Genomic DNA, 27,055 nt, shown 5'->3' on the forward strand with positions numbered 1-27,055 from the left:
ATTAAGCGTGTGTTTTAGCGAACCGGTAGTGCGCGCGCCGGAGATAGCTCTATCGGCAATCTATTGGCAAGGCCGCCAAAAAATGATCTCCCACTCGCTCGCTTCTCAATCTTTTTTTTCCTCCCAGCTGCAGCCAGGCGCTAGCCTAGGGCAGTTGCAACCTGGTTTGGGACTAACTATTCTCCCGAAGGCCAATCCTCCACTCACACACCACCTTGACACAGGCAACCGCAACCCACTCCCACTCCGGGGACGCTGCAGCTGCATATCCGTCTGGGAATCCCGCCCTGGCCATCCCGCGAACCCAGACGGGGCTGCCAATGTAACGTTTTTCATGCGAAGCTGTAACTTGGCATCAGGTTGGCACTGCACTTGGCATTGGAACTCTGCGCTTGGCCAATCATGCCAATACGACTTCATCCATCCGCAGGTGTTATTCCTCAACCCCCACTGGCATAATACATCTGTAGCACTCGCAGCATGGGGGCAAGGTATTGGCATGGGCACGCGCGGCGGCCGAGTATTGTTTCTGCCCTCTCTGCTCCAGGCTCTGCATCATGGTTGGCCTGGCGGCAATGGCACTGCAGGCTGCATGGGCGGTTTTACCCCTCTCTCCGTTCCAGGTACGACGTTGGGAACGTGTCTCTCAGATATTCTCCATCGCCCGTTCCTGCCCTAAGGTTTATCTCCACGCTGTATCAGTGAAAATCCATGCAGAGAGGGGGAGACGGTGCCACCGGGCCAAGAAGAAGAGCCCACAGACAGCTGTTTTGCTGGCAGCAGCCGCAGCAGCAGCACACACAAACACCCACGCACACACAAGCATGAAGTGGGATGACTTCGAAACTCGTTGCCGCGTCGGCTGCGACTCTACTGTCAAACGAAACCGGCCATTATTTTTAGAAAGTGTATTTTCATCCGTCCTGTGTCCTGCCACTTCCCCGCCCCGGCAAGGTGAGGCGATAAAACACAAGACACAAGGAAAAGGAGAACATGCGAAACCGTTTGTTCAGGGCTGCAACCGGACTCGTTCGTGGGAACCGACGGAGATAGAATGTTGCCTTGTTTGGTCAATTGGTCAAGGCGTTGGCCCTCGTGATTCATGTTTTTATTTCGCTCGTCGTTCCTGGCACTTGCGTACGCGCGCGCTCGCTCTTATCACTGTGCATACCGAATTCCCGCACTTGAAGCGGCAGAGAGAGAGAAAAAATGAGGCCAAATGCGGTGACTCCCCAGGGTCATACGATAATCACTAATAATCGCGGCGAAATAGTGAGCCCAGTATGCAACGCCCGCCGATTCGCCCGAATTGGTGGGCAGATGTCAAGCAGGCCCAGCAGGTCACGGGAATGCTGTTTCTGCGAATAAAAGCGAATAAAAGCGATTAGAGTTCGGTGCTAGGCTTGCTTCGAGCGAAGCGTGCCTGCGTGCGAAAAGGGGGCGTGAGATTTCGCGCATTTACCCCTCGCGGGCAATCGGTGTGTCGAGTCAATCCCCAGATCTGCATAGGTTCGCGATTCATGTACCAGGCCCCTGACTGTGTTCTCCGGGGCTTAGTAACCTTGTCACCCGCATTTCACGGTCTTGTTTATTCCCGACTGGTTGCTTCCGTTGGTTTACTTTTACTTGTCCTATTAAGGCAGTTCCGACTGTAGTACGCTATGTAAAATATGCCCGCAGCCGGAGACCTCCGGCCACCGGGACCCTTGTTGAGAGGGATTTCCTTCCAAATCGTACAACCCTACTGAATCTATCGGAGCTCTTTACCCCGTGCCGGTCCATATGTACGTCGTCCGATGCAACCCAGCCCGGTTCCGACGAAATGCTATGTAATGAACGTACAATGTTGAAAAGTCAACTAGGCGCAGATGGTCTAGACTCTATAGACCGGACCCAGCTAGCCAGAGTCTCATGATAACCCGGGAGACACTGTCAAGTGACAGCAAGTGATGTCAATACTGTTGGTGATGATTCAGAGCACCGGCCCACTCAGTTAGACAGTGACTTCGTCAGCCAGATAGTGATACCGTTTCCCCGGTAAGCAATGTCTTGTTGGCACTGTCCTCGACAGATCTGGAATTAGCCGTCCAGCGCAACAGCATCCCCAAGTTTGCTGTCCAGCGACACCGACGTCCCGTTGCCGCCGCCAGCCCGCTTCCGGATGACGTTCTCGATGAAGGCCTCGCCGGCCTTGTAGCTGCTGCGGACGAGCGGGCCGCTGGCGACGTAGAGGAAGCCCATGTCGAGGGCGCGCTGGCGCCACATCTCGAACTCGTCGGGCGTGACGTACTTCTCGACCTGCAGGTGGCGCTTCGTCGGCCGCATGTACTGCCCAAACGTCACCACGTCGACGCCCACCTTGCGCAGCTCCCGCAGCGCGTCCATGAGTTCTTCTTCTTGCTCGCCCAGCCCCAGCATGAGGCTCGTCTTGGTCACGATGCCCGGCCGCACCGTCTTGACGTGCTTCAGCACCTTGAGGCTCTGCCGGAACGTCGCCCGGCGGTCGCGCACGTACGGCGTCAGGCCCTCGACCGTCTCGACGTTGTGCGCGTAGACGTCCAGGCCGCTCTCGGCCACGATCTTGACCATCTCCAGGTCGCCCATGAAGTCGCCCGTCAGGGCCTCGACGAGCAGGCTCGGCTTCTTGGCCTTGATCTTGCGGATGGTCTCGGCGAAGTGGCGGGCGCCGCCGTCGGCCAGGTCGTCGCGGTCGACGCTCGTGAGCACCACGTAGCCCAGCCCCCAGCGCGCGAGGGCCTCGGCCGTGTGCTCGGGCTCGTGGGGGTCGAGGGGCGGGGGCTTCCGGTTCGTCTTGACGCTGCAGAAGCGGCAGCCGCGCGTGCAGGTGTCGCCCATGAGCATGATGGTCGCCGTCGCCTCGTTCTTGTTGTCGCCGCCCCAGCAGTCCGAGATGTTGGGGCACCGCGCCTCCTCGCACACCGTGTGCAGGCCCAGCCCCCGCAGGTCCGACTTGATCTTCTTGATGTTTTTGTTGCCCGCGGGGATGGGCGTCTTCAGCCACTCGGGCAGGCGCGTGATGGTGCGCCGGTTCGAGGCGGGACCGACCTCGGCGGTGCGCAGGGTGTAGGCCTCGGCCGCCGGGAGCGGGGCAGAGGCGGCATCGCCGCCGATGAAGTCGTCGAGCGAGGCAACCGTCTTATCTTTGAAGTACGTCGGCCGGCGTGCGGGGGGCGACGTTGCTGATGAGGATGTGCTGGGGCTGGGCGAGGTGGCCGAGTCGGTCGGGACGGTGGCGTAGGTTCGGGCAGCGCAGAAGGCTCGCTGCAGAGGCACCCGCAGGCGGTGCAGCGTTGCTGGAGTCGACGCCATCTCACTGTGTGTCTTCGGGTATCGAGGTCCGTAACGTGGTTCTGCGACACCGAGATTGATTGCGCAATCTTCCCTGGCGAGGTTTTGAAATTTGCTGGGGGAGATAACGGATTGCGGATGGATGACCAATTCCGTTGAATTGGGGGATTGCGGCCATTGGATCCAAAATTTCGAGATTATCCGCCCCCCAAGTTCAAGCTCGGGTGGAGCCGGAAATCCCCGGCTTCGCAGATTCCCTACCAAACGCCACTTATCAAGCTTATCAAGCAAGCCTTCAATGAACAAGGAATGACGGGAATGACCCTTACTTTTGCCTCAACTATATACGCTTTCGGGGATTTATCAATGTGAACGGGCAAGCCGATAGAAGTTAATCTCATTAGATCTACCACAGTGGATTGTGCTGTCTTTCATAAGTATTTACATATATTTATACAGATCAAGCTACGTCTCCTGTCCTTCGTACCCTCGTAATCTCACAGCACGGAATAGATTTCGTTCGTCCCGTGCCTGCCGTTCAAGCCATACCTTGCGCGGGCTCCTGTCGGTTTGCAAGTACCACCCCACGGTCGCGTGGAGCTCGTTGTGGTAATTGATGCTCCGGACCCCGTACCACCAGCCGTCGGGAATCAGCAGGACCTCGCCCGGCTTGATCGTCGCGTCCAGTCGTTCCGGAATTGTTTCCTCGAACCCGCGGGTCCACGTCTTCTTCTCAAGCGTCTTGATGGGCCGCTCGCTCAGGCGGATAATATCATCTTTGCGCAGCTTGCGCACGTAGGGGTGGTATTCCAAAGCCTGGCCTCCTAGGGACTGTAGGCTTGGCGGCACCAGCAGCACACGGCTGTAACCTGCGAGCTGTCCCAACACCGTGACGTCCGTAGAGCGTCGGAGATCCGACCGGATTGGTCTGATGCCGAAGCGGATGCTGCACGAGGAGGCGCCGTACTTGAGCCCGCCGACCTCCCTCACTTTGGGCGGGTAGGGAAAGTCCTCCGTCAGACGGTCCTCCAGCTCTATCAAGCCTCCCAGCCGGCTAACAACTTCATCAACGCGACCATCCGCCTCCATCTCATGATTGTACTGCAGGATTTCCCTGATAAATGCGAGCGGCGCATCAAAAGGCTCCCATATGAGGGAGGAGTCTTTGGCCGACCTAAGTAAGCGCTCGACCGTGCCGTCGAGGTTGTGGCTGGTTGACCGGCCGCTCCTGACCAGCCAGTGCAGGAACTTCTCCAGCCGGACTTGTGAGTTTGGTCCATCCAAGGCATCATCGGTTGCTACATTATCCCGTTTAATTTTGAACTTGACGCCAAGACTGTCAAACAGTTGACCCATGGTGCTGCGGCTGTCTGTGCTGCCCGCCCGGAGAGCATCTGCAATGATGGAGTCTCTCAGTACGGCGAAGCTTGTCTTGTTCTCCTTGGGCTTCTCGACAGGAGAAGTGCGGTTGGTGAACTCGCCCGCGGGATTGGACTCCGGGTGCTGAAACCAAGTTTGGGATTCCAAGAAACCGGGCATGTGCCGGACAATCAGAGGACTCTTGCGTTTCACCTTGTCGGCCCATAGCTTAGTGAACTTGTAATCGGTGATTCTCGTGCTGTCGACCGGGAGAAGCCGAGGGGCTTCGCGCCCTTTTCCTTCTCGCCCGGGCGCCTTGCGCGGTGTCCCCGTAAGCCTTCTGACGAAGGGCAAAGGCTCCTTTCTCTCGTCTTTTGGCGGTGTCCTGGCAATCCTTGTACTGGATGGCAAAGGTTCCTCCTTCTTCTTCACCTTCGGGCTCGGAGGCAAGCTCACAGAGAAGTCCAGGTCGTCCAAAGAATCCAGAGAGTGCAATGCTCGACGTTGTGCGCTCGAAATTGCCCCGACCCATGATGCAGCAGCTCTTTTGGTGCCAGCGGCCCCAGCTGCAGCCAGTTTTGGGGCCATTGACCTGACCACACAGAGTTTTTCAACTCTCAAGGTGCCCCCGACGTACGCTGATGACAAATCGGCCGAATGATCATGGTTATCTCGAAGAATGGCTGAGACTCATTTCACATGGCTTGGGACTTTAATAATTTGTGGTAAATGATGTTTGCGACTGAGACATGCAGATACGATTCTCTTGAAGAAATCTCGAAATCAGTGTCGCTGCCGATGCGATGCACGGACCACCTCTCTGCTGCACTTTCAATTCCCCATGCTTTGGGGCTTGAAAGCTGGAGCTTTTAGTGGACAACCGACTGGAGATCTCGCCATTGCTGTCCGACAACTAATTGTACACATAAACTGATGGCATTTGGAACCGCAAGAGGGATAGAGACCAGGTGTTTATGATGAACTCTCACAGGTCATTCATATTACCTAAAAACGAACTAGGAAAAGCGACCCAAGGCCTTATCTTATCTGAAGGCAAGAGGATCTGCGTCCCAGAACCAGCGGCCGCAACCGGCAACCTGAGAGACAATCCTACAGCCTCACCGGGACCTGCGGAAGTCCGCAACATGGATTGGGGAGATAAGGCCTGGTGCCCCCTGCCTGCCGCCGCCAGTCATATCTCACGGATTCAGTTCCTTGCATGAGAGGGCTTGCAGGAAATGGCTGTCATTGGCGAAGGCGCACAATGGAAAGATGCAGACAGGCAGGCGCACCCTCTTGCATTTGAAGACTCCGATTTCTCAGCCCCAGCCGCTGATGCTTATTAAGGGCTTCATTGCCATGATATATACCTAAAACGCTCCGTCTGTATCTGTACAATACCTAAAATCCCTCATCAAGCTGTCTCTTCATATTCTAGGGGCGTCAAGATGCGCTTCCTTTACCGATCCGCCCTTGCGGTCGCTTATCTGTGCGTCGCAACGGCAGCCGCCTTCTGCAACGGGAAAATCAAGCCCAAGGTTTTGATCCTCACATTCGTAAGTTCGGCGATGAATTCTCTGACAACCCTTATACCATAGCCCTAGTCTTGATACTAATCGCCCAATAGTTCGATGCCGAGGGTGAAATCTACCTGACCAAGTCCAGCAACGCCACGGACGCACTGGACTTCCGGGCCCTGCGGCACCGCGTCCCGTTCGCGAGCCCCCAGTTCCCGGACCTGCACTGCACCGCCGACGGCGACGCCTGCCTCATGACGACGGGCGAGGCCGAGATCCAGGCCACGGCGACCACGATGGCGCTCCTGGCCGACCCGCAGATGGACCTGGCCGAGACGTACTGGGTGCTGACGGGCATCGGCGGCGGGGCGCCCGACCAGGTGACGCTGGGGTCCATCACGCTGGCCCGCTTCACGGTGCAGGTCGGCATGTCGTACGAGCTGGACGCGCGCGAGCTGCCCCCCGGCTTCGACAACGGCTTCGTCCCGCAGGGCACCGACTCCCCCGACGCCGCCTGGGGCTCTGTCTACGACGCCGAGGTCTTCGAGGTCAGCGCCGCGCTGCGCGACGCCTTCACGGCCCTGGTCGACCCCGCGCGCGTCGCCGACAGCGAGGCCGCGGCCGCCTACCGCTCGAAGTACGCGGGCGTTCCCGCGTTCGCGCCGGGGGCGGCGCCGCCGGCGGTGCACCATTGCGACTCGGTCACGTCGGACACGTGGTTCACGGGCGCGCTGCTGGCCGAGACGCACAAGAAGCGCGTCAGTACCTGGACCAACGGGACGGGCATCTACTGCACGACGGCGCAGGAGGACGGGGCCGTGCTCGGGGCCCTGGTGCGCGGCGCCCTCGAGTCCCGCGTCGACTTTGGCCGCGTCGCTATCGTGCGCACCGTCTCGGACTTTGATCGCCCTTACCCCGGCCAGTCCGTCATGGACAATCTGGTGAACGGCACCGTGGGCTACCCCATCGCCATTGAGAACGTCTGGCTCGCGGGAAACTCCATCGCGCGCGGTATCATTTCGGCCTGGAACCAGACGTTCAAGGCGGGCATTCCGGCCTCCAACTACGTGGGCGATGTATGGGGGGTCCTGGGAGGAACCCCTGACTTTGGTCCCGGTCGCGTGAGCGGTGGAAAGCCTGTGGTACTGCCGGGCGCCAAAGGCCAACAACCTGCAAAGACCAAGCGTAGTATGCGCCGCAGCAGGTTCCAGAACTGAGGCCTGATTCAGGAAGGCGGCTATGGGAAGGGGAGGCGCGAGTCAATAGGATTATGTAGCTAAGCAGGGCCTATCTGTAGATACGACTCGTATATATAGCACTAATACATACTACTCCTAGTAATACTGCGTACTGAATTGGAGGCACGCGACAATTCTCGATTCGAAGCCCGCGAAGCTCGTCCGTTGAATGACTAATTGGCCCCAATGCCTCACTGCTTAGACTTCATGTTGACATGAATAGCCTCGACGCTGGAGTAAGCCTCGAGCCCGGCCTCGCCCAGCTCCCGCCCGACGCCGCTTTGCCTGACGCCGCCAATGGGGACGCGCCAGTCGCAATCGTTGCTCGAGTTGATCCAGACCTTGCCCGCCTCGACGGTGCGCGCGCGACGCGGTGGGCCATTTCGCGTCAGGTCCCTCGTGAAGACGGCGCTGCCCAGGCCGTACGGCGTCGCGTTGGCCTCTGCCTCGGTCCCGAACGGCAGGATGACGACAAAGGGCCCGAATACCTCCTCCTCGAAGATGCGCATCCCCGGCGTCACGTCGATGAAGACGGTCGGCTGCACGAAGAACCCCTTCTCCCCGATCCGCTGCCCGCCCGTCTCGAGCGAGAGTCAGGTTCTTGAGGCGTGCCCGCCGCCCTGCGCATGATCTTGCGCACCGTCGCTGTCGCGCCCGTGAAGGCGATCTTTTCGACGTCCCCGTGCGAGGCGAGGCGAGACTGGGGCCGGCTTCGCGGCCGGGACCGTCGACGATGTTGACCACGCCCGGCGGGAAGCCGGCTTCGGCGACGAAGGTTGGCGGGATAGACGATGGAGAGCGGGGTCTGCTCGGCGGGTTTGAGCACGACGGGGTTTCCGCAGGCCAGGGCCGGGCCCAGTTTCCAGGCCGCCATGGCGAGAGGGTAGTCCCATCTGTCCAAGTAAGATAAGTGAGTAAATAGTCTTGTCAGGTGGGCGAGTGAGTGACTGTCAGCCAACCACTTAGGGGATGATCTGTCCGCAAACCTCCAACGACTCCCGCACCGTGTACGCAAACTTGTCCGGGCCCGTCTCGACCACCTGCCCAAAGACCTTGTCGGCGAACCCGGCGTAGTACAGGTTCTTCCACGCCGGCGCCTTCAGGGCCGCGCGCGCCGCCGCCGCCACGGCTTTGTCGATGTCGGGCCGAGTGCCCGACTGAACGGACACGATGTGCTTCTCGGTCCTGGGCTTCGGTCAGCCAATAACGTATGGCAAAGCAAGCCCGTGTGTGTGTGTGTGTGTGTAAGACCCTCGCTTGAGGGTGGATGATGGGCATACGCAGGGTCAGTAAAGGCGAGAGTCACCCCGTCGTTGGACTTCACCCATTAGCCGTTGATGTAGAGCCCAGTTGGCTGGGCGTAGGACCTGCCATTAGGAGCAGTGAGCTGCACGGTAAGATCCTCTGCCGATTTGTTGTTGACTTGAACTAATCAACCTCCTGCTTTGGTGATGCCTTCCAGCTTCAAGTCAGCACAGTGAATGACCTCGGCCTCTCTTTCGCGGTCTCGGCATCTCCAAGACGGGGCCCCAAGGGTGAGTTTCCTATCACGGCGGCATTACGGAGTCCGAGGCTCACATCAATCAACCTCGTCAACAGGGATTCTCGATAAAAAGGTTAACTTGAACCGCGTGGACATTCTCCATTGGGCCCATTGGGCGGCGGGCTGGGGGCATGGGTCCTCAATCCATGCCAAGATCAACATGCGGGGAACTGATAGGCAGGGGGGGCTGGAAACGAGGCGGAGCCCTCTTGCATTAGCCCGCGTTTATATGCACCGTACGCCTGGTACTGTACGGCAGGATGGGGGATGGATCTGGGGGAGACGATAGTAGATAATAGTAGTTATTACACCGACATACATCTGATTGGGCTATCCTGAACTCTGCTCCGTGCTGCGCACGGCCATTGGCAATCTGGGGAGCTGAGCTGCCAATGCGGGCTAGCAGGTGCTATACGATTCAGCCATCAGATATGTTTTCTTGGCACCAGCAGCAAAGCTTACCTCGGTTATACGCAGATTCGCTGCATGCAGCAGGCAAAGCAAATCTGAAAGTCTCATGAAGCTTGTTTCAATAACAAGAAAAAGGAGAAACAAATAAGCCAGAGAATGTGAGTTCTTGAGGTATTAGTCCAGCCAATCTGCCTTCGTGTTGCCATTGACTATGTATGCTACGGCTAATATCAAAAACACCTTCTTGAATGCAATGCTCCGTCCGTGAAACCCCAGATGCAATATTCCTACAACACAGCTTTTGAGAACTTTTGGTAACTTTTGAAGGGGGGTAAACCCCAGATAATGCACACGCATATATACATCTATAACATATCCCCCTCTCAAACCAGGCTCGACTTCCGTAGCTTGGGATCCACGGAACCGCAGCTACCACTGGTCGTGCCATGCCGGGGCCGCGGCTCCATGCCCTCAATGTCGAAGCTGGCCTGGAAGTAGGTGAAGCGGCCCTTGACGAACCAGAAGCCGAGCGAGACGACCAGCATGATGCCGAAGACGGCGATGGCGTAGTTCATGTCGCTGGGCGCTGGCCGGGGGGAGCTGGGGAAGAAGAAGAAGACGGTGGTGACGACGCAGTACACGACCGAGACCCAGTTCATCGCCGGGCCGAAGCGGCCGAGCCGGAAGGGCGCCGCGGGCAGCCGCTCGCGCCCGACGCACAGGAGCGTCACGATGGGCATGGCGTAGGAGATGGTGAGGGCGATGGTGCTGACGCTGAGGATGGCCTCGAGCACCGTGTTGGCGAAGACGTAGAGGACGCCGATGAGGCCGATGACGAGGCCCTGGGCGCAGGTGGCGCGCGCGGGCACCTTCCAGGTCTCGTCCACGACGGACAGGTAGCGGCTCCAGGGCAGCCCCCCGTCGCGGGCGAAGCTCCAGGTCAGGCGCGAGGCCGAGGTGACGATGCTGGTGCCCTGGCCGAAGCCGTTAAATATAAAAAGGGCGAGCAGGACGCAGGCGCCGTCGACGCCCACCGACCGCCACAGCAGGTCGATGAAGGGCAGGCTGCTCATCGGGGCCAGGATGTCCTCGAGCGACTGCACGCAGAAGAGGCAGACGACGCAGAAGATGAAGCCGGTCACGGCGCCGCTGACGACGGACAGCCACATGACTTTCGGCACGTTGACGCGCGGGTGCGGGATCTCCTCGATCATGTGGATGGCTGAGTCGTAGGCCGTCAGCCCGTAGGCGGCCTGCACCAGCCCGATGAACCAGACGACGCCGTCGTCCCAGCCCGTCTCGTTGACCCAGGCGCCGAAGACGAAGGCGGGCGACTGGAAGTGCAGGTCCGGCTTGACGCCGACCGAGACGAGCAGGGCCAGGGAGACGGCGAAGAAGAGGGCGCAGAACATGATTCCGACCATGTCGTTGAAGAGGGGCAGGGCCCGGTCGTGCCGGCACGAGACCAGGTTGACGGCCGTCATGGCCAGCGTGAGGCCGAGGTAGACGAGGAACTGGACCCAGCCGGCGTCGCCGCCGTCCCAGTCCGGGTCGAAGAGCAGGCGCATGCTGAGCATGAAGTTGGTCATGAAGGCGATCTGCGAGGCCGACATGGCCCACCAGCCGAACGTGTTGATCCAGGCGCACATGTAGCTGGTGAAGCGCCCCGCCGGCGTCGGCCACAGGCGCGAGATCCAGTAGGCCTGCCCCAGCGTGGTGGGCATGGCGCTGCACAGCTCGCCCAGCGACAGGGCCACGGCCACGTTGCAGCCGAGCACCAGGACCAGCCCCCAGAGGATGGAGACGGGCCCGCCGTTGGACAGGCCGCTCGCCAGGTTCTGGGCCATGGTCGCCCACGTGCCCAGCACGCTGAAGGTCAGCGCCATCATGCTCCACAGGCTGAACTTCCGAGTCAGCGCCTGCTCGTGGCCCAGGTCGGCCAGGTCCTGTCCGTCCTCATCGTAAATCTCTGCTACCGGTGTGTGGGTCGTTGGGTGGTGGTGTGCTATGTCAGTAGTTTTTTCCATCACGGAAAAGCATTGGATATTCGGTCTTGGTCCGATCCACAACCAGAGAGGCAGAGAGGGAGGGAGAGAAAGAGAAAGTCGAGGAGTTGTTGGAGGTGTCGCGTGACTGGCGATGGAAAGAATCCGATGCGAGGCCCTCTGGGAGTTGTGACGCTTTTAATTAACTAAGTAACCCGCATGAACGCCGCGCTTTGCTGTGCTGATCCCAAAGCAGCCATTTTCGCGAACAGCGGGGGGCTCCATAAGGGCGGTTGCGGCACGCCCCGATCCCAAGTCGAGGATTATTCATTTAGCCAAGGAAATATCTCATGTAGTACCATTTCCAGGCCTTTGGGATGCTGCTCGCGGCGGTTTGGTTTGGGGGGAGCGTCGCTTCGGTCAAGCAAGCGTGCAAGTGTTGGTCCGGGTATGCGACTGACGTTCATCTAATGCCGTGCTAGAGTGGGCGAGGGGCGCCACTCCGGCCTGATCAGATAAGGGTGGTGGGTGGTGGACGAGGTGGAACCGGCGCTCTAGATTGTAGAATGAATGCCCTTATGCCCTTATCACCGGCGGGTTTGGCGGGGTCCACAGAATGTCGTACCATGCATGCTGCTGCATGCGTTATCTGAAGTATCTTGGTCATACAGCCGACTAAAATGCGCGGCATGAGTATAATCGCTCTGAGTCGCTGCAACTCCGTCCGATCTTGTCTTGGAGTGATCGAGAGTATAACCGAGCACCGTGCAGATCACCCAAACCCGCACACTGTCTATTTTGGACACCACCATTGACACGCAGAATGGGTGGGTTTGGTGCGGAATGGGATCCCTGACTCAGGCCCCGCAACTACCCCATCTTCGATATTCCTCGATAGGCCTTTGGACGCGTGCTTGGCTCCCCGGGCGCCGGGTGCTTAGAGCACCGATGCCGCCAGCACCATCCCGGGCTGACTGCAGTTTGACTTTGAAGGACCCTGGTAAGAGCCTCCTGCGCCCTGTTGATCCGGCCTAGACTCGGGCTATTCCAACGGCATGGTTCTTCGGTAAATCCAAGCGGCCTGTCCGTCTTAACCCCGACACTCTGGTCTGGTAGTAGCCGTTGGGTTGGGTGCCGAGCTTAGCGCCATCCGAGACGACGATTGGCATCCACTTCGTGTTCCTCACTATAAATCGCATGCCTGTCAACTTGCACTCTTGTTGCTCTCGAGATCTCTCTTCACAGCTCTCTACAGTTGCATCGCAGCCCAACACTCTAACTCATCAACGCGCTTCAGCAGAAGCCAAGCCAGAGGACTGACTGGTCCCAGAATTGCAACCTTCCGTGGTCATCACTCCAGACGTATGGCACACTCACGCCGCCAAAATGACGCCCGACACCTCAACCATTCCAGGTTACATAATCTATCGGGACGATGCCAATGGTTCCTCTCCAAACGAAATCGTCATCCCCAAGCCACCTCCTCACCCATTGGGTAAGTACTCCTCTCTTCTGATGCAAAGAGAAGTGGCTAACGTTTTCAACAGATCAGCTCACGGTTGAGGAGATCTCGGTGGCAGCCAAGCTGATCCGCAACTACGTTCACCCGCAGACCGTCAAGTTCAACTGCCTCACCCTGCGGGAGCCGCGCAAGGACGAGTACCAGGCCTTCCAGGCCGGCCGTGGCCCCCGCCCGCAGCGCCGGGCCTTCGCCATCGTCATCGAGCGGGGCAGCGGGCAGGTGTCGGAGTTCCTGGTGAGCCTGAGCCAGGGCGCGGTGGAGAGCCGGAAGACCGTGACGGACGTGGGCCCGATGCTGACGCTCGAGGACCTCGACATCTGCGAGCGCGTGGCGCGGGCGGACGCGCAGGTGGCGGCGGCGTGCCGCGAGGTCGGCATCGCGGACATGTCGCGCGTCTTCTTCGACGGCTGGGCCATCGGGCACGACGCGCGCTGGGGCTTCGAGCGCCGCCTGCAGCAGGGGCTGGCCTACTACCGCGCCGCGCCCCTCGACAACCAGTACGCCCACCCGCTCGACTTCACCGTCGTCGTCGACACGGAGCGCGAGGAGGTCCTGGCCGTCGACGTGCGCCGCGTCCACGGCGAGCGCGTCCCGCCCCCGCTCGCCGAGCACAACTACCTGCCCCAGTACGTCGGCAACGGGTACGACCACGGCCGCCTCAAGCCCATCGACATCGTGCAGCCGCAGGGCGTCTCGTTCGAGATGCGCGGCAACGAGCTGTCCTGGGCCGGCTACAAGATGCATATCGGCTTCAACTTCCGCGAGGGTATTGTGATTTCCGACGTGCGCATGCACGACATGCGCGAGCAGCGGGAGCGCACGCTCTTCAACCGGCTCAGCGTCGTCGAGATGGTGGTGCCGTACGGCAACCCCACGGCGCCGCACCAGAAGAAGCACGCCTTCGACGTGGGCGAGTACGGGACGGGCCTGATGACCAACAGTCTGAAGTTGGGTTGCGACTGCAAGGGCGCGATCCACTACCTCGACGCCGTCATGTCCATCTCGGACGGGTCCCCCGCCGTGCTCCAGAACGCCGTGTGCATCCACGAGGAGGACAGCGGCCTGTTGTACAAGCACACCGACTACCGCGACGGCACCGTCATCGCGGCCCGCGACCGCCGCCTCGTCGTCTCGCAGATCATCACGGCCGCCAACTACGAGTACGGCTTCTACCACACGTTCAGCCTCGACGGCACCTACCGGCTCGAGGTCAAGCTGACGGGCATGCTCAACACCTACTGCCTGCACCCGTCCGAGGCGGCGGCGCCCTACGGCACCGAGGTGGCCCGCGGCCTCGACGCCCACAACCACCAGCACATCTTCTCCCTGCGCGTGGACCCGGCCATCGACGGGCCCCGCAACAGCGTCCTGGAGCACGACGCATTGCCCTCGGAGTTCCCGGTGGGGTCCGCGGAGAACCCGTTCGGCAACGGCTTCTACAGCAAAGCCACGCTCCTCCAAGACGCGCGCGAGGGCATGCGAGACTACAAGCACGAGACGAGCCGGTCCTGGTCCATCGTGAACCCGCGCCGCCTGAACCCGGCCTCCAAGAAGCCCGTCGGCTACAAGATCATCAACAACAGCTGCCCGTCCCTCCTAGCGCAGCCGGGCAGCGTCGTCCATGCCCGCGCCGCCTTCGCCCGCCACGCGCTCTGGGTCCTGCCCTACCGCGACCACGAGCTGTTTCCCGCGGGCGACTACGTGTGCCAGAGCACGGGGGTGCCGGGCCACGTCGACAACCCGACCATCGAGGACTGGGCCGCGCGCGGCGGGAACATTGCCGATGCCGACATCGTTTGCTTTGTCCAGTTCGGGCTGACGCACTTCCCGCGCACCGAGGACTTTCCCGTCATGCCGGCGGAGCCTGTCAGCGTCATGCTAAGGGCGGCTAACTTCTTTGTTAAGAATCCGGCGTTGTGGGTACCGCCCACGACTGTCTTCAAGGACACGACGTCGCGGGATGCGTTTCCAGCTTCGGGGACGGCTGTGGCTGAGGGTGACGCGGCTTCTTGCTGCTACGGTGGCCCTGTCTCCAGCAAGCTGTGAACAAAGTTGTTATGCTACGACTTAGCTGAAATATGCGAGTCTGTGGGCAGGCATAGGTCCACGCCAGTCCTTTGGATTGAACGGTAGATGATGAGGTCAAGTGCTTTAGCGACGTTAGCTCTTACGAGAGCAAACATTCACTCCTTACTAGCTTTAAAATCATAAACATATGCATAAACATGACTGATTTACTGTCAACCCCCATCTGCTCTGTCATTCCTCACCACGTATCACAGGAAGCGTCTCATATTTACAACTCCTTAACGTCTCTTCACATTAATATCCTATCTACCCTAGCCCAAACCATAGGAAAATGCGCGTGAAACTCCTCTCGATACTACCTCTCCATCAACTCACTGCCCAAAACCGAGTCCCCTAGACGCGGCGCCGGCGCATCATCATGGCCTCGCCCCGGGCCCAGAGGTTGTTGGACTTGCCCTCGGTGCACTTGGTGCCGCCGGGCATGGGCTCGACCGCGGTCCACTTGCCCGACGCGCAGCGCTGGTACGAGCTGCCGCCGATGCAGTTGAAGATGCCCTCTTCGGTGCAGGCGCCGTTCTCGCCGCCACCACCACCCGCAGCTGGGGCGGGAGCAGCGGGAGCAGCGGGAGCAGGAGCAGCAGGAGCGGAGCCGCTGTCACCAGAGCTGCCACCAGAGGAGCTACCGGCCTCAGAGGAGGGAGAGGCGGCGGCGGGTGCGGAAGAGGCGGAGGCGGCGGCGGCGATGCTGGTCATGAAGCCGGAGGGCGTTGCGCCGGCGGCGGGGGCAGAGCTGGGGGCGGCGGCGGCGGCGGAGCTGCTGGAGCCAGAGCTTCCAGAACCTGAGCCGGAGCCAGAGCCAGAGCCTGAGCTGCCAGAACCGGAACCTGAACCTGAACCGGAGCCACCACTGGAGCCGGAACCACCGCTGCTACCTTCACCATGGTACTGACCGTCATTTCCACCGCCAGACGAACCACCGGAAGCACCACCGGAAGAGCCACCAGAAGAGCCACCAGAAGAGCCGCCAGAGGAACCGCCAGAGGAACCGCCAGATGCAGGAGCAGCAGCCCCACCAGTGGCCTGCTTATTACCCGGGACGCAATCCTTTCCAGTGAGCTTGGAGAAGGCCATGGCCCCCTTACCGGGCGTGATGACATTGGGGCCGGGGTCCGGGTATATAGGGTCGGTACTGGTCTTGGACATGCACCCATTGATTGTGGGACCCATGTTACCGACCCAGAGATCGGGGAGCTTATCGTCGCGGGCGAGAATGTTACTCCCGACCAGGGTCTCGTTGCCGTAGTGTTCGTATCCGTCGCCATCGTCGACGCCGTCGTGTCGCTTCGACTTCTTCTTGCCGCCGGTGACGGTCAGCGCGGCGCAGTTCTGGTAGAACTCGGGCTGCCCCGCCATTTTGGAGATCCAGGACCACTGGAAGACGTAGTCGCCCGGCGCGACCTGCTCGGGGACGGACCACTCGTAGGTGCTGGGCCCGGCGCCGTCGATGGAGGGGCAGCCGCCGTGGATGGACAGGATGACCTGCCAGTGCGAGTCGGCCGTCGGCTCCAGGTCCTTGGTCACGGCCAGCTGGCACGAGCCGCCGCCGTGCACGGCGCTGCCCTTGAACGAGAGCGGGTGCTTCTCGCCCACCGCCACCGTCGTCACCTTGTCGCGCTTGAAGAAGGCTTTGGGATCGCCCTTGACCTTGCACGGGAAATTGGCTCCCGTCAGCGGCGAGTTGTCCAGGTCCGCGCCCCCGAACGGGGGGGGCTCCGCCATGATCATGTGGGCCAGGGCGGCGTGGGGGGTGGTGCCGAGCAGCGCCAGCGCGGCTACGGCGAGGGTCTTGGGGGAGGTTGCTGTGTACATTTCTTTTTCTTTTTGTTGGGGTTATATATGCTCAAGACAAGTTTCGGTTTTTCTGAGTGCTGATATGGGGTTTTATGATGGGAAGGGAGAATAGAGACCCTTGGTGCTAAGGAGCAAGGGTGCCCATTTATAGACAGTACCACCTCAATGGCCCCTTAGAAGTCATCCCTTTTGCCTGATGTCTGTCATAGACCCTCAATGGGATTGTTCTTGTTCTTTCCATTGCTGGTGAAGAAAGATCGCGTACTCTCTCTGTAGTAACCGACCACGGTCTATGTCACGTTGGACAAAGAGAACAAAAAAAAAGGGGTGCCAGCCCAATGTATCTTCCATTGTTCACGTCTGTACTCAAAACAAGGATCAGCTAGAAACCACTATAGTATCTCCAAGCGTCATAAAGATCATTCACTGTGACTCTTTGAGACTGGCGACTATGGGGAAATCGAGTGACGCCTCAAAGGCAAGTAATTACCGTTCACTATTTGCATAAACCAAAGAGAGCTTGAGAGACTAAGTCTACTGTGCTGCATATCGACATGTTCGTGGTCAAACTCTGAAAAAATGGTTGCTTCCTATGTCTTGTTGAGCAATATGATGCACGGTCTCGACAACTTCAGATTTGCTTCCGTCGTCTATGAGACCTGCGCAGCCACTGGTCAGCATCCCCGGGCCTCGCATATCATCGTCTACAATGCCTCAACCTTCCCCAACTTACAAACTGCATGTGGCAGTTATGCCACTCCAAGATGCCACCTTGTAATTGAGGTCGATTGAGCTGTACCAACAGAACCAGAGGTCAAAATTTTGCTCAACACAAGATATGATAAGATGGATAAGATTTGATTGGACGACCCATGGTCAGCCGTAACCTTCTTCACATCGCTTGAGCTAGTAAAACATTCTGGGTTGAAAACCTTGTCCACTGGCCAGATCCAAAAACCTTCAGCCAACTCCTTGCCTGAAAAAATCCAGGTCTTGCTGAAGGCAGCACCCGCATAGATTCTCATCGAGCGGCGGCATGTGCGGAACTGCGGCAGGGCTAATAATGTCCGAATTCAGGAGATTCCCTGACCTCCCAAGCGAGCTTCGGTTAATCATAGTAAGTATTATTTCGCTCTACGACTCGCTGCGCGGAGCTGCTACTCAAATTCCCCGAGCAGTTCCTCGCTTCGTACTGCGCATTCAGGATCAGACCTCCAATAGCTAGAGATGACTTGGAGCACACTGCTGCCAAAGACATGACTGACACGCTAGCTACAGTGGGACCATGTGATCCAAAACGAAGCCTCAAATCGGCTAGTTTTCATTCATCGCCAAACATTGCGTCCCTTGCCGATCAGGAGCTTGGTCAGCCCGCTCCTCTCGGTCAGCATAGAGTCTCGCGAGGTGGCCCTCAAGTACTATGACCTGCGCCTCGATGTGTTGCAGCTACCAGCCATGGGACGGGGAGGGGATCACCAACAGCCGCGTCTATACACGCCACACACCTGGGCGGAAGTATATCAGAGTCTTCCCATGGGGAGAATCACCCAGGCCAGACAAACCTGGCTCCTCAATGAAGGGCTGGAAGAAACCGGCCCCGTCAAGGGCGCCCTGTACCTCAGCCCCGACCGCGACCGCTTCCTGCCCTATGCCTCCTGGTGCGCGGCCTACGTCCACAACTACCTGTCCTCCTGCACGCACCCCTTCAACCGCGACGACCCCAGCTGGCACGGCACCAAGGGCTGCGTCTGCGCGGACAAGCCGAGCCGCAACTACGCGTCCGGCAAGCTGCCGCCGTCGGCCAGCGATCGGGTGCGGCGGGTGGTGCATTGCTACGACCCCTGCCCCATGATGAACCACGACACCTGGTACTTCTCCGGCGCCGAGCCCTTCGTGAGCCCGATGAGACGCTGGATGCTGGACAAGTTCAAGATGATGAACGACCGCCCCGCCAGCCAGCGGCTGATCCTCGATGCGACGAAATTGAATTCCCCGCAGACGACGCATGAGATTTGCAATAACCTGCCCTCCTTGATCCGGGATGTTGCGAAGAGGGGGGCGGCCCATCTTGCTGTGGAAGAGTGGCGGGCAGAGGAGGAAAAAGTATAGTGTAAGAAATGTCATGATTATGGTTTCCGTCTAATTTCGATACTTTACAAAAAAGGGGGATTGGGGGTTGTAAAAGTATAGGAAAGTATGAAGAAAAAAACGAGAAGATACAGGATCCGTCACGACACACCAAGTGACCTGATTTCCTTGCCCGTATTATTCGCAATCAAAAGATCATACACCCGATATATTTGTTCGCTTGTAAGCTTTTGTCAAAATACTGCGACTCAGGGGGCAGTGCTAGGTCTGGGTCTGTTCGGGACTTTTTGTGACTTTTCATCCGAGTCTTGAAGACAGTTGCTTTTGAGGGGCTGGGCATAAGTGTCAGACAACGCCCGGTGAACTCCCTTATAAGTGCAGCCAGAAAGGCTTTCGCGATCGTCGTCAACTGGGCTCATTTGAAATGCATGCCTCTCGGACCAGGCTTGGCCGGTGTTCTTGAGTTCGGTATCTTCTGAATTTTCCTCAACAGGATGGGCCAGCATAGGATGCGCAGGGTCTGTAATATCGAGCGCTCCTAATAGGTCACCTGGCCGGGTAATCGGCACCCGTTCATCGCAGTGGCTCCAGTTCCCATGACCGAGCTGGTCTTGCGCTACGCGATGGAGCTGGATCGACGTATTTGCCTCCCACTCGAGGTAGGTATACTTGTTGTACCGACCCCTGCTGTGTAAGATGCGGAGCATAGGTTCGATAATGAAAGACAACAAGATGATGAGGGCGCCCAAAGAATACGTAACTATAAGCCCGAGCATACTGAAAGAAGTGTATTGCGTACTTCGTATTTTCTGCAGGGACATGTCAGCCTATATCAGCCTTGTTACCACCTCAAACGAAACCAGAAATATTACCTGGTTACGGCAAATATTCCAATCGTAATCATTTAGAGGTTTAAAGGTCACAGGCCCTGAGGATGAAGCAGTTATCCCCTCTGCGGTGTCGATAAATAGGGTTTGGAACCCCGCCAGCATGATTTGAAACCATCGGGTGGCGTCGAGCTGCCATTGATTCTTTCCAATGCCGTCTATGTAGCCTTGGCTCACGAAGTCTTTGGATGCGAGAGAGGCTGGACCAAGTTGTTCAATGATTGAGGGAACGGTAATTGCCTCATTAAATAGCATCAGATAAATCCATGAAAGAAGAGACCCAGACTTGGTTGGGGACGTAGGCCTTGCTGACCCCCGAACTTCCTCGGCAGTCATATTGAACCATGGGGCGGCGCTGCTGACGGAGTCATAGCCACTCGCAAGGTTTCCACACTGGCCCAGGGCTGGATCCCGGCACAACTGAAACTGCTCGATACAGCCGAGGGGCGATGCCGCTTCATCCGGCCGGTACTCAAGACGCGCTTCTGAGTCGAATGTCGAGTTGTGTAATCTCGCTGTCGCTCGATACCAGTCGTCTTCCCCCAGCGACTCAAAGTTGACCCCGTTTCCAGAGAGGAAAATCAATGTGACGTCACCGTCATGCCGTACAATGGCTGGATCTGGATAGAAATAGGCTGACCCGTTAGAGACATTCCCTTCATACGTGATAACCGGCCTGGAGCTGTGGCCACATGTTAGTACTGTGCATCATTTATCCGTTATTCGTGGTAGTTTTAAAGTGAATATAACATCATACCTTAGTAAAAAGTTATTATTGTCGGTATACGCAAATCCAGCTTCAGGATACTGAGTTTCAATATCTGAGACGATATATGTGTAGTTAGCGATCACATTTATGTCGGACGCATTTAGTTCAACACTATGTGAACTGAGTGAAGGGCCATAGTCATAGACCGTAAAGTTTTGACCAGATATAGTGATGTTATGTGAGCGCCCTGCGGTAGTCAACGGGGCACACTAAATAAACCCAGGAGTCAGTCAGTACGTGCTTAATTTACCCTGACCAAGTCATCGCGTGGTCACTACTTAGACATAGTCGAGTAAGTTCGAAGAATGATGCTAACCTGTAGGACATAGCGGAATGTAAATGTCTCGTCGTGACGAGCATTCAGCCCGAATATGTCGTTGCTATTTAGATGACCGCTATCAAGTCGTAAGTTTGATTCATTTCGGCGGCATACGGACGGATCGAAAGGACAAGGTGCGTTGTTGTCTTGACTCGCCGTTGGAATAGAACCGGTGACAAGTCTCGAGCACTCAAGGAGACCTGAGCTGTCGTTGGTATAGCACTGCCGCGCGTAGCTGGCCACCTTCTCCACGAAGGTACCCCAGTAGACGTAAGCATCACTTGCTGTTTCTATATCTTCCCAGTCAAAGACCAAGTTGGAGCCTGCCTCGCAATGATCCCCATTGACAAGCACTTCGTCTGCTTTCGAGATTTCCGAAGTGAAGACACCAGCCACTGTGAACACTGCAATGGAACAGAAGGCGAAGATAGCTACAGGTAAGACCCGTAACAAAGGCCTTCGGGCGACGCGTCGCCAGGCCCATATTAAGCGAATGAACGAAATAAGCCCGGACTCGGGCGATGTCGCGTTGCGCAATACAACCTGTCGCTGATGATAGAGCGTGTCTCGCTGGTCCGACGATGAGTAGCATTGGTGAAACCATATTGCAAAGATACGCCAGAATCGGGATGCAACGAATGGCACGAAGAGCGCGGTAAACGCGATGAGAAAATTCCCATATTCCCGAGTCATTGTTAACGTTGCACCAAGAATGACGGATCCCTTAGACCAGTTCGTCCAGACACCTAAGTAGACTGGTTCATCCGTACCCATGATGTAATGATGTATATTGGTATCGACAATTTGTTAGAGTTTGTCCAGAGCAGTGAGTACAACTTACGTTCTGTCTGGCAGATAAAGTGGAAGAATAAGGCTCGCTCCTGACCTAAATAGGGGGCGAACGAAGAAGCAGAAACAAACTGATAGTGCTGAAATACGGCAAATATAAAAAGGATGAGCAGCATGGCAGACTCAGGATTTGAGCGTAGAAGTCGAGTGGGCCACTAAATCTATCCGTGGTTGCTTTTTAAACACCTTACTGCAATACAGCGGGTGATGCGGGCGTATTAGAAGCACTGAACAGACCCGAGTGGGCATGGTATATTTGTTATCTGTTGCCTAGTGCGCGCACCACCCTACAATCTAACTAGAGCTCACACATCCACCGGAAATGTCCCATTCACAGTTCGCAAGGCTTCCTTAGGATGGCAAGATAGTCGCTACATAAAAATAACGGTTAAATCACGAGCTCCAATGACAGGTCTTTCTTGGAGCCTGAATTTATTATGTAGGGTTGACGAACGAATAAGAAATGAGCGGAGCTTGAGGGTGTGTAATTCGTCTTAGCCTGCTGCTGCCAGGATCGCTTCTACGACAACCGCATGTAAGACCGATGTTACATTTTCTCGTTCAAGCAGGCTGGCTTCCTGGTTGGGCGGTACTTCGGTCCATTTGTCAGGCCCGCGGAGGTCCAGAAACTCTTGGCCAGCCACACCTCACTATGAAGGTGAATAAGAGACAAAGCTATCTCCATGCACGAGCGTTGCATGCAGGTGGGCTAGTGCTTAGCAACGGGGAGACCGGCAACTAAAGACAAGCGCGGGAATACCATGCATTAGCAATGCCACAACACTCTTGTCGCCAGCCAGTACAGCAACATCTGCGAGCGCGATACAATCAAGACATCGAGTGGATCAGTTGAAAATGTTACGTGTATCAGATCAGCGAAATCGATACACATATCGGCTTTGCTGGAACCTCCAATACCACGCAAAGGAGACATTCAGTTTACAAGAACGCCCTGAAAGAAAGACAGGGGTGACCTCGATGAAGTAGTGGGGCATATGGATGACATAAGCAGCCTATTTTACTAGCGGCGGCAGGGCCACGCTTTGTTCCAACAACAAGCCCGCAATATCACTGCCGTTAAACGCCATCTCGACAGCCATGACAGGTTCAATGCAAACCGCCGAGACGGATGATGCACACCAACACAAGTGTCCGCACCTCCCCCTCGAGATATGGACGCGCATCGTTGGTTTCATTACTGACTGCCACTACCTGCCACGCGTTTGGCTCAACTGCCGTCGCGTCTCCCACGCGCTCAAGGTGGCGACCGAGACTGCTTTCATTGCCCGGCATCCCCCCACGCCCGCATCGAGTTCGATACCGGGAGCAAGGAGGTCCTGAGGGACGTGGAAGAGAACAGGGTCTACAGAGAAGACGTAACTGTCAAGTTCAGCCACTTGAGCGAAGACGGCTCGCGCGCCGTCTTCGTCCGGGAAAATGCGGCCGACTACGAAGCATACAAGTCCGTGCGCCTTTCTTCGGGGGGAACACTGTACGAGAAAACCATCCGGGACTGGCGGAGGATATGTACCGGGTGCATGGAGGACCCCACGATCCACATCAACTGGCCGCGGCACATACTGTATGTGCGCCGCGAGGTCAACGACACCGTGCTGCCGGGCCTGCAGGTCGACTTTGACGCGATCGAAGTCTCGGTCCTGTGGAGGCCGATGCTGAGCATGCTCTACGGCGAGGCCGAGTACCTCAAATGGGCCCAGAAAGTCGAGCGTCAGCACAATGTCACCGAGCACGAGTTCGCAAGGCAGCTGGCGGCCCGAGTCCATACCGGGGAGGCGTCAGTTGAGGAGTTCGTGAATTTCACCGTCAGCACCGTATCGAAAAACCTCGACAAGGCCAATGAGGAAGTGCGACGGCAGCGCCTTCTCCGTTGGCACAAGAAGAACGGGTCCCTGGAGAACTCGGATGTGGCTGTGATCCTGGCCAATTCTCTGAGGCGCCGGCCCCTCGAAATTGCCCAGGACGCAGTGGAAGATGTCGAATTTGAGGATGAGCACAAGTACGGGCGGTATGAGAAGGGGGCGGGGAACTTCTATGATGGCCTAGGCTACAAGCTCCTGGGTAACACGGAAAAGGGCCCTGACGTCGACTCCAACATGGGTGAGGATGAGGATGGGTATGGGGATGGGGATGAGGAGGAAGAGGAGGAGGATATCGACCCTTATTCCGACGATGACGAGTCCGAGTCTGGACGGACCCTGAGCTAGACAAAGATGGAATGGCATCGATCATATAGCTTTGAAACATGTCTTTCATTTGAATGCCATGGTGAAGTCTAGATTGCACACATAGCCATATCTAATCTATCACCAGCCAACCCTTTCATTTCCATCCCACCGTGACCCTAGATTGGTTTGACCCAGACGAAGTGAAGAGGTGTACCGACCAGCAGAAATCCCATATCTTACAAAACGGCCAACTCTTTTATGCGGCATTGCAACCCACCTAGCCCCTTTTCTGCCCAGCCCCCCTGTCCGGAAACGCGCACAACACCCGAACCGCCCCCTCCGCGTCGACATTCGCCAAGCAGTGCGTAATTCCACCATCCTCGACGATGCCGTCCTGATTTTGGAGATACGCATCCACCAACGGGCCGCGGACCCGCTCGTCCACCTCGGCGGCAAGGCTGCGCGCCCCGAGCGCCGGCACGTACCCGTCCCGCGCCAGCGCGGCGCACAGCGAGTAGCCCCGCCGGACGTTCAGCCGTACGTCGCCGACCAGCCGGTCGCGCGCCTCGTCTTGCGCGAGCTGGACGGGGCGGACGGCTTCCCGCCCGAAGTCGGCGAGGTACTTGTCGGCGACGACGGCTTGCTCGAGGGTGGAGAAGGTGAGGAAGGGGAGCCAGACGGTTACGCGGCCGGTTACGGGGGCCTGGAGACGGAATTGGTTAGGTAGGACTGATGCAAATACCCGTGACGAACTTGGGAATGAAACACATACCCCGAAATGGCCCTCCGATTCCTTCCTGATGTCCTTTCTCAGTTCACCGACCAGTTTCTCCGATTCGGACGTTTTGCGAGGGTCGTAGATGACGTCCTTGTTCTGTTTGCAAAACTTGTGGATCGTCTTATCGAAGGCGTTGGTCGCAAAGATCCAGACCGTCTTGCTGCAATCTATAGTGCGGAGTTCACGCCGGTCCTGGTAAGTCCCTAAGCAACAGTCAACTACCAAACATATAGGGACAATGACCGGATAAGAGCATACCGTCTTGGAGCGGGATCAACAACGCCTGCCGCACGTCCTTGCCCGCCTTCTCGAACTCGTCGAGGAAGACGACGCTCCGCCGGCCGTCGTGCCGGGCGAGGAAGTTGTTGAGCGGCGACCCATCCTCGTGGCCGCGGTAGGGCGCCCGGGCGCCGAACAGGTCGGAGCCGTGCTTCATGCTGGTGCAGTCGGCGGCGCAGAAGGGGAGGCTCAGCAGGTCGCCGAACCGCCGCGCCAGCTCCGTCTTGCCGTGCCCGCTGGGGCCGGCGAACATCATGACGAGGGGGCGCTGGGTGGGCATGGCGAGGTAGCTGCAGGCACAGGGCTGGCTGTTAGTCCAGGGGCAATTTTGAGCAGGGATGGCTTGCAGGGATGGCTCGCAGGGAGGGAACTTGCCGGAGCATGGTTTTGATCAGGATGGTGGACGCGGTGCTTTGACCGATGAGGAAGTAATGGATCCCGAGTATGTCTTCCGACTTGCGCATCTCCACGACCTGCCTCTGGGCGCCAGTGTGGCTCTTGAGCAGCGACGAGAGGTGCAGATGGTACCGCGTCGTGAAACAGAAGTTGAGAGACTGGGTCAGTCTGAGTAGAGCGTGAGGAGTGCACCATCGCTTATTGGCGTCCTTCAAGTCGGAAAGTTCAATTTCCGGCGGCCCGCCCTCCGGCAGATCTCGCTCCAGCGGGTCGTAGAAGGCTCGTGGTATCACGTCGGCGGACGCGCCGAGACTGAGCAGCGTCACCACGACATGTCTCGTGTCGTGCTGAAAGCTGCCCCCGATGGCGACGGCGTAGCCCAGTAGTGGCACTCGTAGGGGACCATAGGTGGCGTGGATATTACCGCCGTGCATGGCCCATAGCCGGATCAGCTCTGAACACCGCGTCTCTACCACGTAGAACAAGGCCGGGATGCCGCGGATAGTCCCGTTGATTAGGCGCTTGAGTTCGCTTCCGTCTCCTCGGCAGTGGAAGGCCAGGTAGCTTCGGATGCGTTCCACCGTCTCACCGGCCTGGATCGCGCCGATCAACTCCGTCAGGGAGAAACGGGTCGATCCATCTGGCTTCGCGTTCTGCAGATGAGGCCGTGGCGCCGGGAGCCGGGGTAACTCGAACCTCCACTCGTCTTCGTCTTCCTCCCCCTCGTCGCTGTCACTCTCCGACATCTCATCGCTGTCAATTAGAGTCGCCTCGTCGCTTTCGAAAACCGTCGTATCGTCGCTCGATGTAGAAGACGGCGCTGTATGTCTTCTCTTTCTTGGAGTCACGATGTCGTTGAGGAGGTGGAGTTTTTGCTTGTTCCTGTCGTAAACGGCAACCGCTCTTTCAACATCGTTGTGGCAGTTCTAGAGAGTTGTCAGTCATTGTCAACGGTTATGCGTGTATTAACAGGTGATAAAAACAAACCTTGACAAGTTGCTGAGCTATGAAGCGACTGCAACTCTTGCGTGCTGACATGACAGCATCGATGGCGGCCAGTGACGCCGCAGATTGTGTAGTTTCCATGTTGGCTGCTTTGTCACACTTGACCATGATCGTACTGTTGTTGTGTTTTGTCAGAGGCATTCGGAGTACCAAGAGACAGGTGACAGCAAATAAGTATCCAAACCAGAGTTATATCTCAAGAGGTTTCCATCGCTGTAATCCAGCTGATTCTCGGTACTGGAGTCGCCACAAGCTTTTCGGCACACCCTCGCGGGATCGTTGCTTGGCAGATGTATTGGGCCGTCCCATATCTCGGGCCGTTAATGGGTACAACTTTCAACTTGGGAGAAACGAAATGCTCTGAGTTGAAACACAGTTGTCTGCTGTAGTTCTCGAACCGAGCTATCAAGTTGAGTGTATGGAGTCACGCTCACTCACAGGTTTATTATCTCCATGGTCGGAATCGGATGTTCGAAGAACTTAGTCCTGCATTGGGCTGTCAGGGGGAGATTGACGGGTAAGATATTGATTGTGGACGATCACGGGGACAACTTGCTTTTTAAGGGTCCTGTGGTCTTGATGGGCGGGCCTGGTCTCGACTCGAACGGCCAAAAGCAAAAAAAGGGGGGATATAGCACGTTTTTGCCCCACACGGGATATCCCTTGCAACGGGGCGCTTTGAACTTGGAACGCCCCGGGAAAACCCCCCATATTGTGCCACACACATGATGTAAGC

The 27,055-nt window shown here is 57.5% G+C and overlaps 13 protein-coding genes across 13 annotated transcripts; 3 read left to right on the forward strand and 10 right to left on the reverse strand.

The window, feature by feature from the left end:
* Positions 1-2,079: 2,079 nt before the first annotated feature.
* PG985_011876 (lipoyl synthase) lies at positions 2,080-3,330 on the reverse strand (the record flags this gene model as incomplete). The annotated part of the gene is made up of 1 exon (XM_066831643.1): positions 2,080-3,330. One exon carries the CDS (start codon positions 3,328-3,330, stop codon positions 2,080-2,082), a length of 1,251 nt encoding a protein of 416 aa, XP_066679693.1.
* A 444-nt stretch (positions 3,331-3,774) lies between these two features.
* PG985_011877 (uncharacterized protein) lies at positions 3,775-5,256 on the reverse strand (the record flags this gene model as incomplete). The annotated part of the gene is made up of 1 exon (XM_066831644.1): positions 3,775-5,256. The coding sequence occupies one exon, from the start codon at positions 5,254-5,256 to the stop codon at positions 3,775-3,777; it is 1,482 nt and encodes a 493-aa protein (XP_066679694.1).
* Positions 5,257-6,116: 860 nt separating this feature from the next.
* Positions 6,117-7,402, forward strand: PG985_011878 (purine nucleoside permease; the record flags this gene model as incomplete). Its single annotated transcript, XM_066831645.1, has 2 exons — positions 6,117-6,224; positions 6,296-7,402. The coding sequence occupies 2 exons, from the start codon at positions 6,117-6,119 to the stop codon at positions 7,400-7,402; spliced, it is 1,215 nt and encodes a 404-aa protein (XP_066679695.1).
* A 212-nt stretch (positions 7,403-7,614) lies between these two features.
* PG985_011879 (aldehyde dehydrogenase domain-containing protein) lies at positions 7,615-8,297 on the reverse strand (the record flags this gene model as incomplete). Its single annotated transcript, XM_066831646.1, has 2 exons — positions 7,615-7,992; positions 8,064-8,297. The coding sequence occupies 2 exons, from the start codon at positions 8,295-8,297 to the stop codon at positions 7,615-7,617; spliced, it is 612 nt and encodes a 203-aa protein (XP_066679696.1).
* Positions 8,298-8,385: 88 nt separating this feature from the next.
* PG985_011880 (uncharacterized protein) lies at positions 8,386-8,797 on the reverse strand (the record flags this gene model as incomplete). Its single annotated transcript, XM_066831647.1, has 2 exons — positions 8,386-8,608; positions 8,748-8,797. 2 exons carry the CDS (start codon positions 8,795-8,797, stop codon positions 8,386-8,388), a joined length of 273 nt encoding a protein of 90 aa, XP_066679697.1.
* Positions 8,798-9,760: 963 nt separating this feature from the next.
* Positions 9,761-11,404, reverse strand: PG985_011881 (Choline transport protein; the record flags this gene model as incomplete). The annotated part of the gene is made up of 1 exon (XM_066831648.1): positions 9,761-11,404. The coding sequence occupies one exon, from the start codon at positions 11,402-11,404 to the stop codon at positions 9,761-9,763; it is 1,644 nt and encodes a 547-aa protein (XP_066679698.1).
* A 1,344-nt stretch (positions 11,405-12,748) lies between these two features.
* On the forward strand, positions 12,749-14,930 carry PG985_011882 (uncharacterized protein; the record flags this gene model as incomplete). Its single annotated transcript, XM_066831649.1, has 2 exons — positions 12,749-12,857; positions 12,910-14,930. 2 exons carry the CDS (start codon positions 12,749-12,751, stop codon positions 14,928-14,930), a joined length of 2,130 nt encoding a protein of 709 aa, XP_066679699.1.
* A 375-nt stretch (positions 14,931-15,305) lies between these two features.
* On the reverse strand, positions 15,306-16,781 carry PG985_011883 (uncharacterized protein; the record flags this gene model as incomplete). The annotated part of the gene is made up of 1 exon (XM_066831650.1): positions 15,306-16,781. One exon carries the CDS (start codon positions 16,779-16,781, stop codon positions 15,306-15,308), a length of 1,476 nt encoding a protein of 491 aa, XP_066679700.1.
* Positions 16,782-18,251: 1,470 nt separating this feature from the next.
* On the reverse strand, positions 18,252-18,830 carry PG985_011884 (uncharacterized protein; the record flags this gene model as incomplete). The annotated part of the gene is made up of 1 exon (XM_066831651.1): positions 18,252-18,830. One exon carries the CDS (start codon positions 18,828-18,830, stop codon positions 18,252-18,254), a length of 579 nt encoding a protein of 192 aa, XP_066679701.1.
* Positions 18,831-19,099: 269 nt separating this feature from the next.
* PG985_011885 (uncharacterized protein) lies at positions 19,100-21,600 on the reverse strand (the record flags this gene model as incomplete). Its single annotated transcript, XM_066831652.1, has 4 exons — positions 19,100-19,660; positions 19,724-20,420; positions 20,496-20,716; positions 20,941-21,600. 4 exons carry the CDS (start codon positions 21,598-21,600, stop codon positions 19,100-19,102), a joined length of 2,139 nt encoding a protein of 712 aa, XP_066679702.1.
* Positions 21,601-22,773: 1,173 nt separating this feature from the next.
* Positions 22,774-23,900, forward strand: PG985_011886 (uncharacterized protein; the record flags this gene model as incomplete). Its single annotated transcript, XM_066831653.1, has 2 exons — positions 22,774-23,009; positions 23,069-23,900. 2 exons carry the CDS (start codon positions 22,774-22,776, stop codon positions 23,898-23,900), a joined length of 1,068 nt encoding a protein of 355 aa, XP_066679703.1.
* Positions 23,901-24,138: 238 nt separating this feature from the next.
* Positions 24,139-25,198, reverse strand: PG985_011887 (uncharacterized protein; the record flags this gene model as incomplete). Its single annotated transcript, XM_066831654.1, has 3 exons — positions 24,139-24,564; positions 24,634-24,842; positions 24,898-25,198. The coding sequence occupies 3 exons, from the start codon at positions 25,196-25,198 to the stop codon at positions 24,139-24,141; spliced, it is 936 nt and encodes a 311-aa protein (XP_066679704.1).
* A 31-nt stretch (positions 25,199-25,229) lies between these two features.
* Positions 25,230-26,400, reverse strand: PG985_011888 (uncharacterized protein; the record flags this gene model as incomplete). Its single annotated transcript, XM_066831655.1, has 2 exons — positions 25,230-26,240; positions 26,302-26,400. The coding sequence occupies 2 exons, from the start codon at positions 26,398-26,400 to the stop codon at positions 25,230-25,232; spliced, it is 1,110 nt and encodes a 369-aa protein (XP_066679705.1).
* Positions 26,401-27,055: the final 655 nt, after the last annotated feature.

The sequence above is a fragment of the Apiospora marii genome (assembly GCF_038362585.1).
Source record: "Apiospora marii strain CBS 49790 chromosome Unknown utg000009l_segment0_segment0, whole genome shotgun sequence".
NCBI classification, from domain to species: Eukaryota; Fungi; Ascomycota; class Sordariomycetes; order Amphisphaeriales; family Apiosporaceae; genus Apiospora; species Apiospora marii.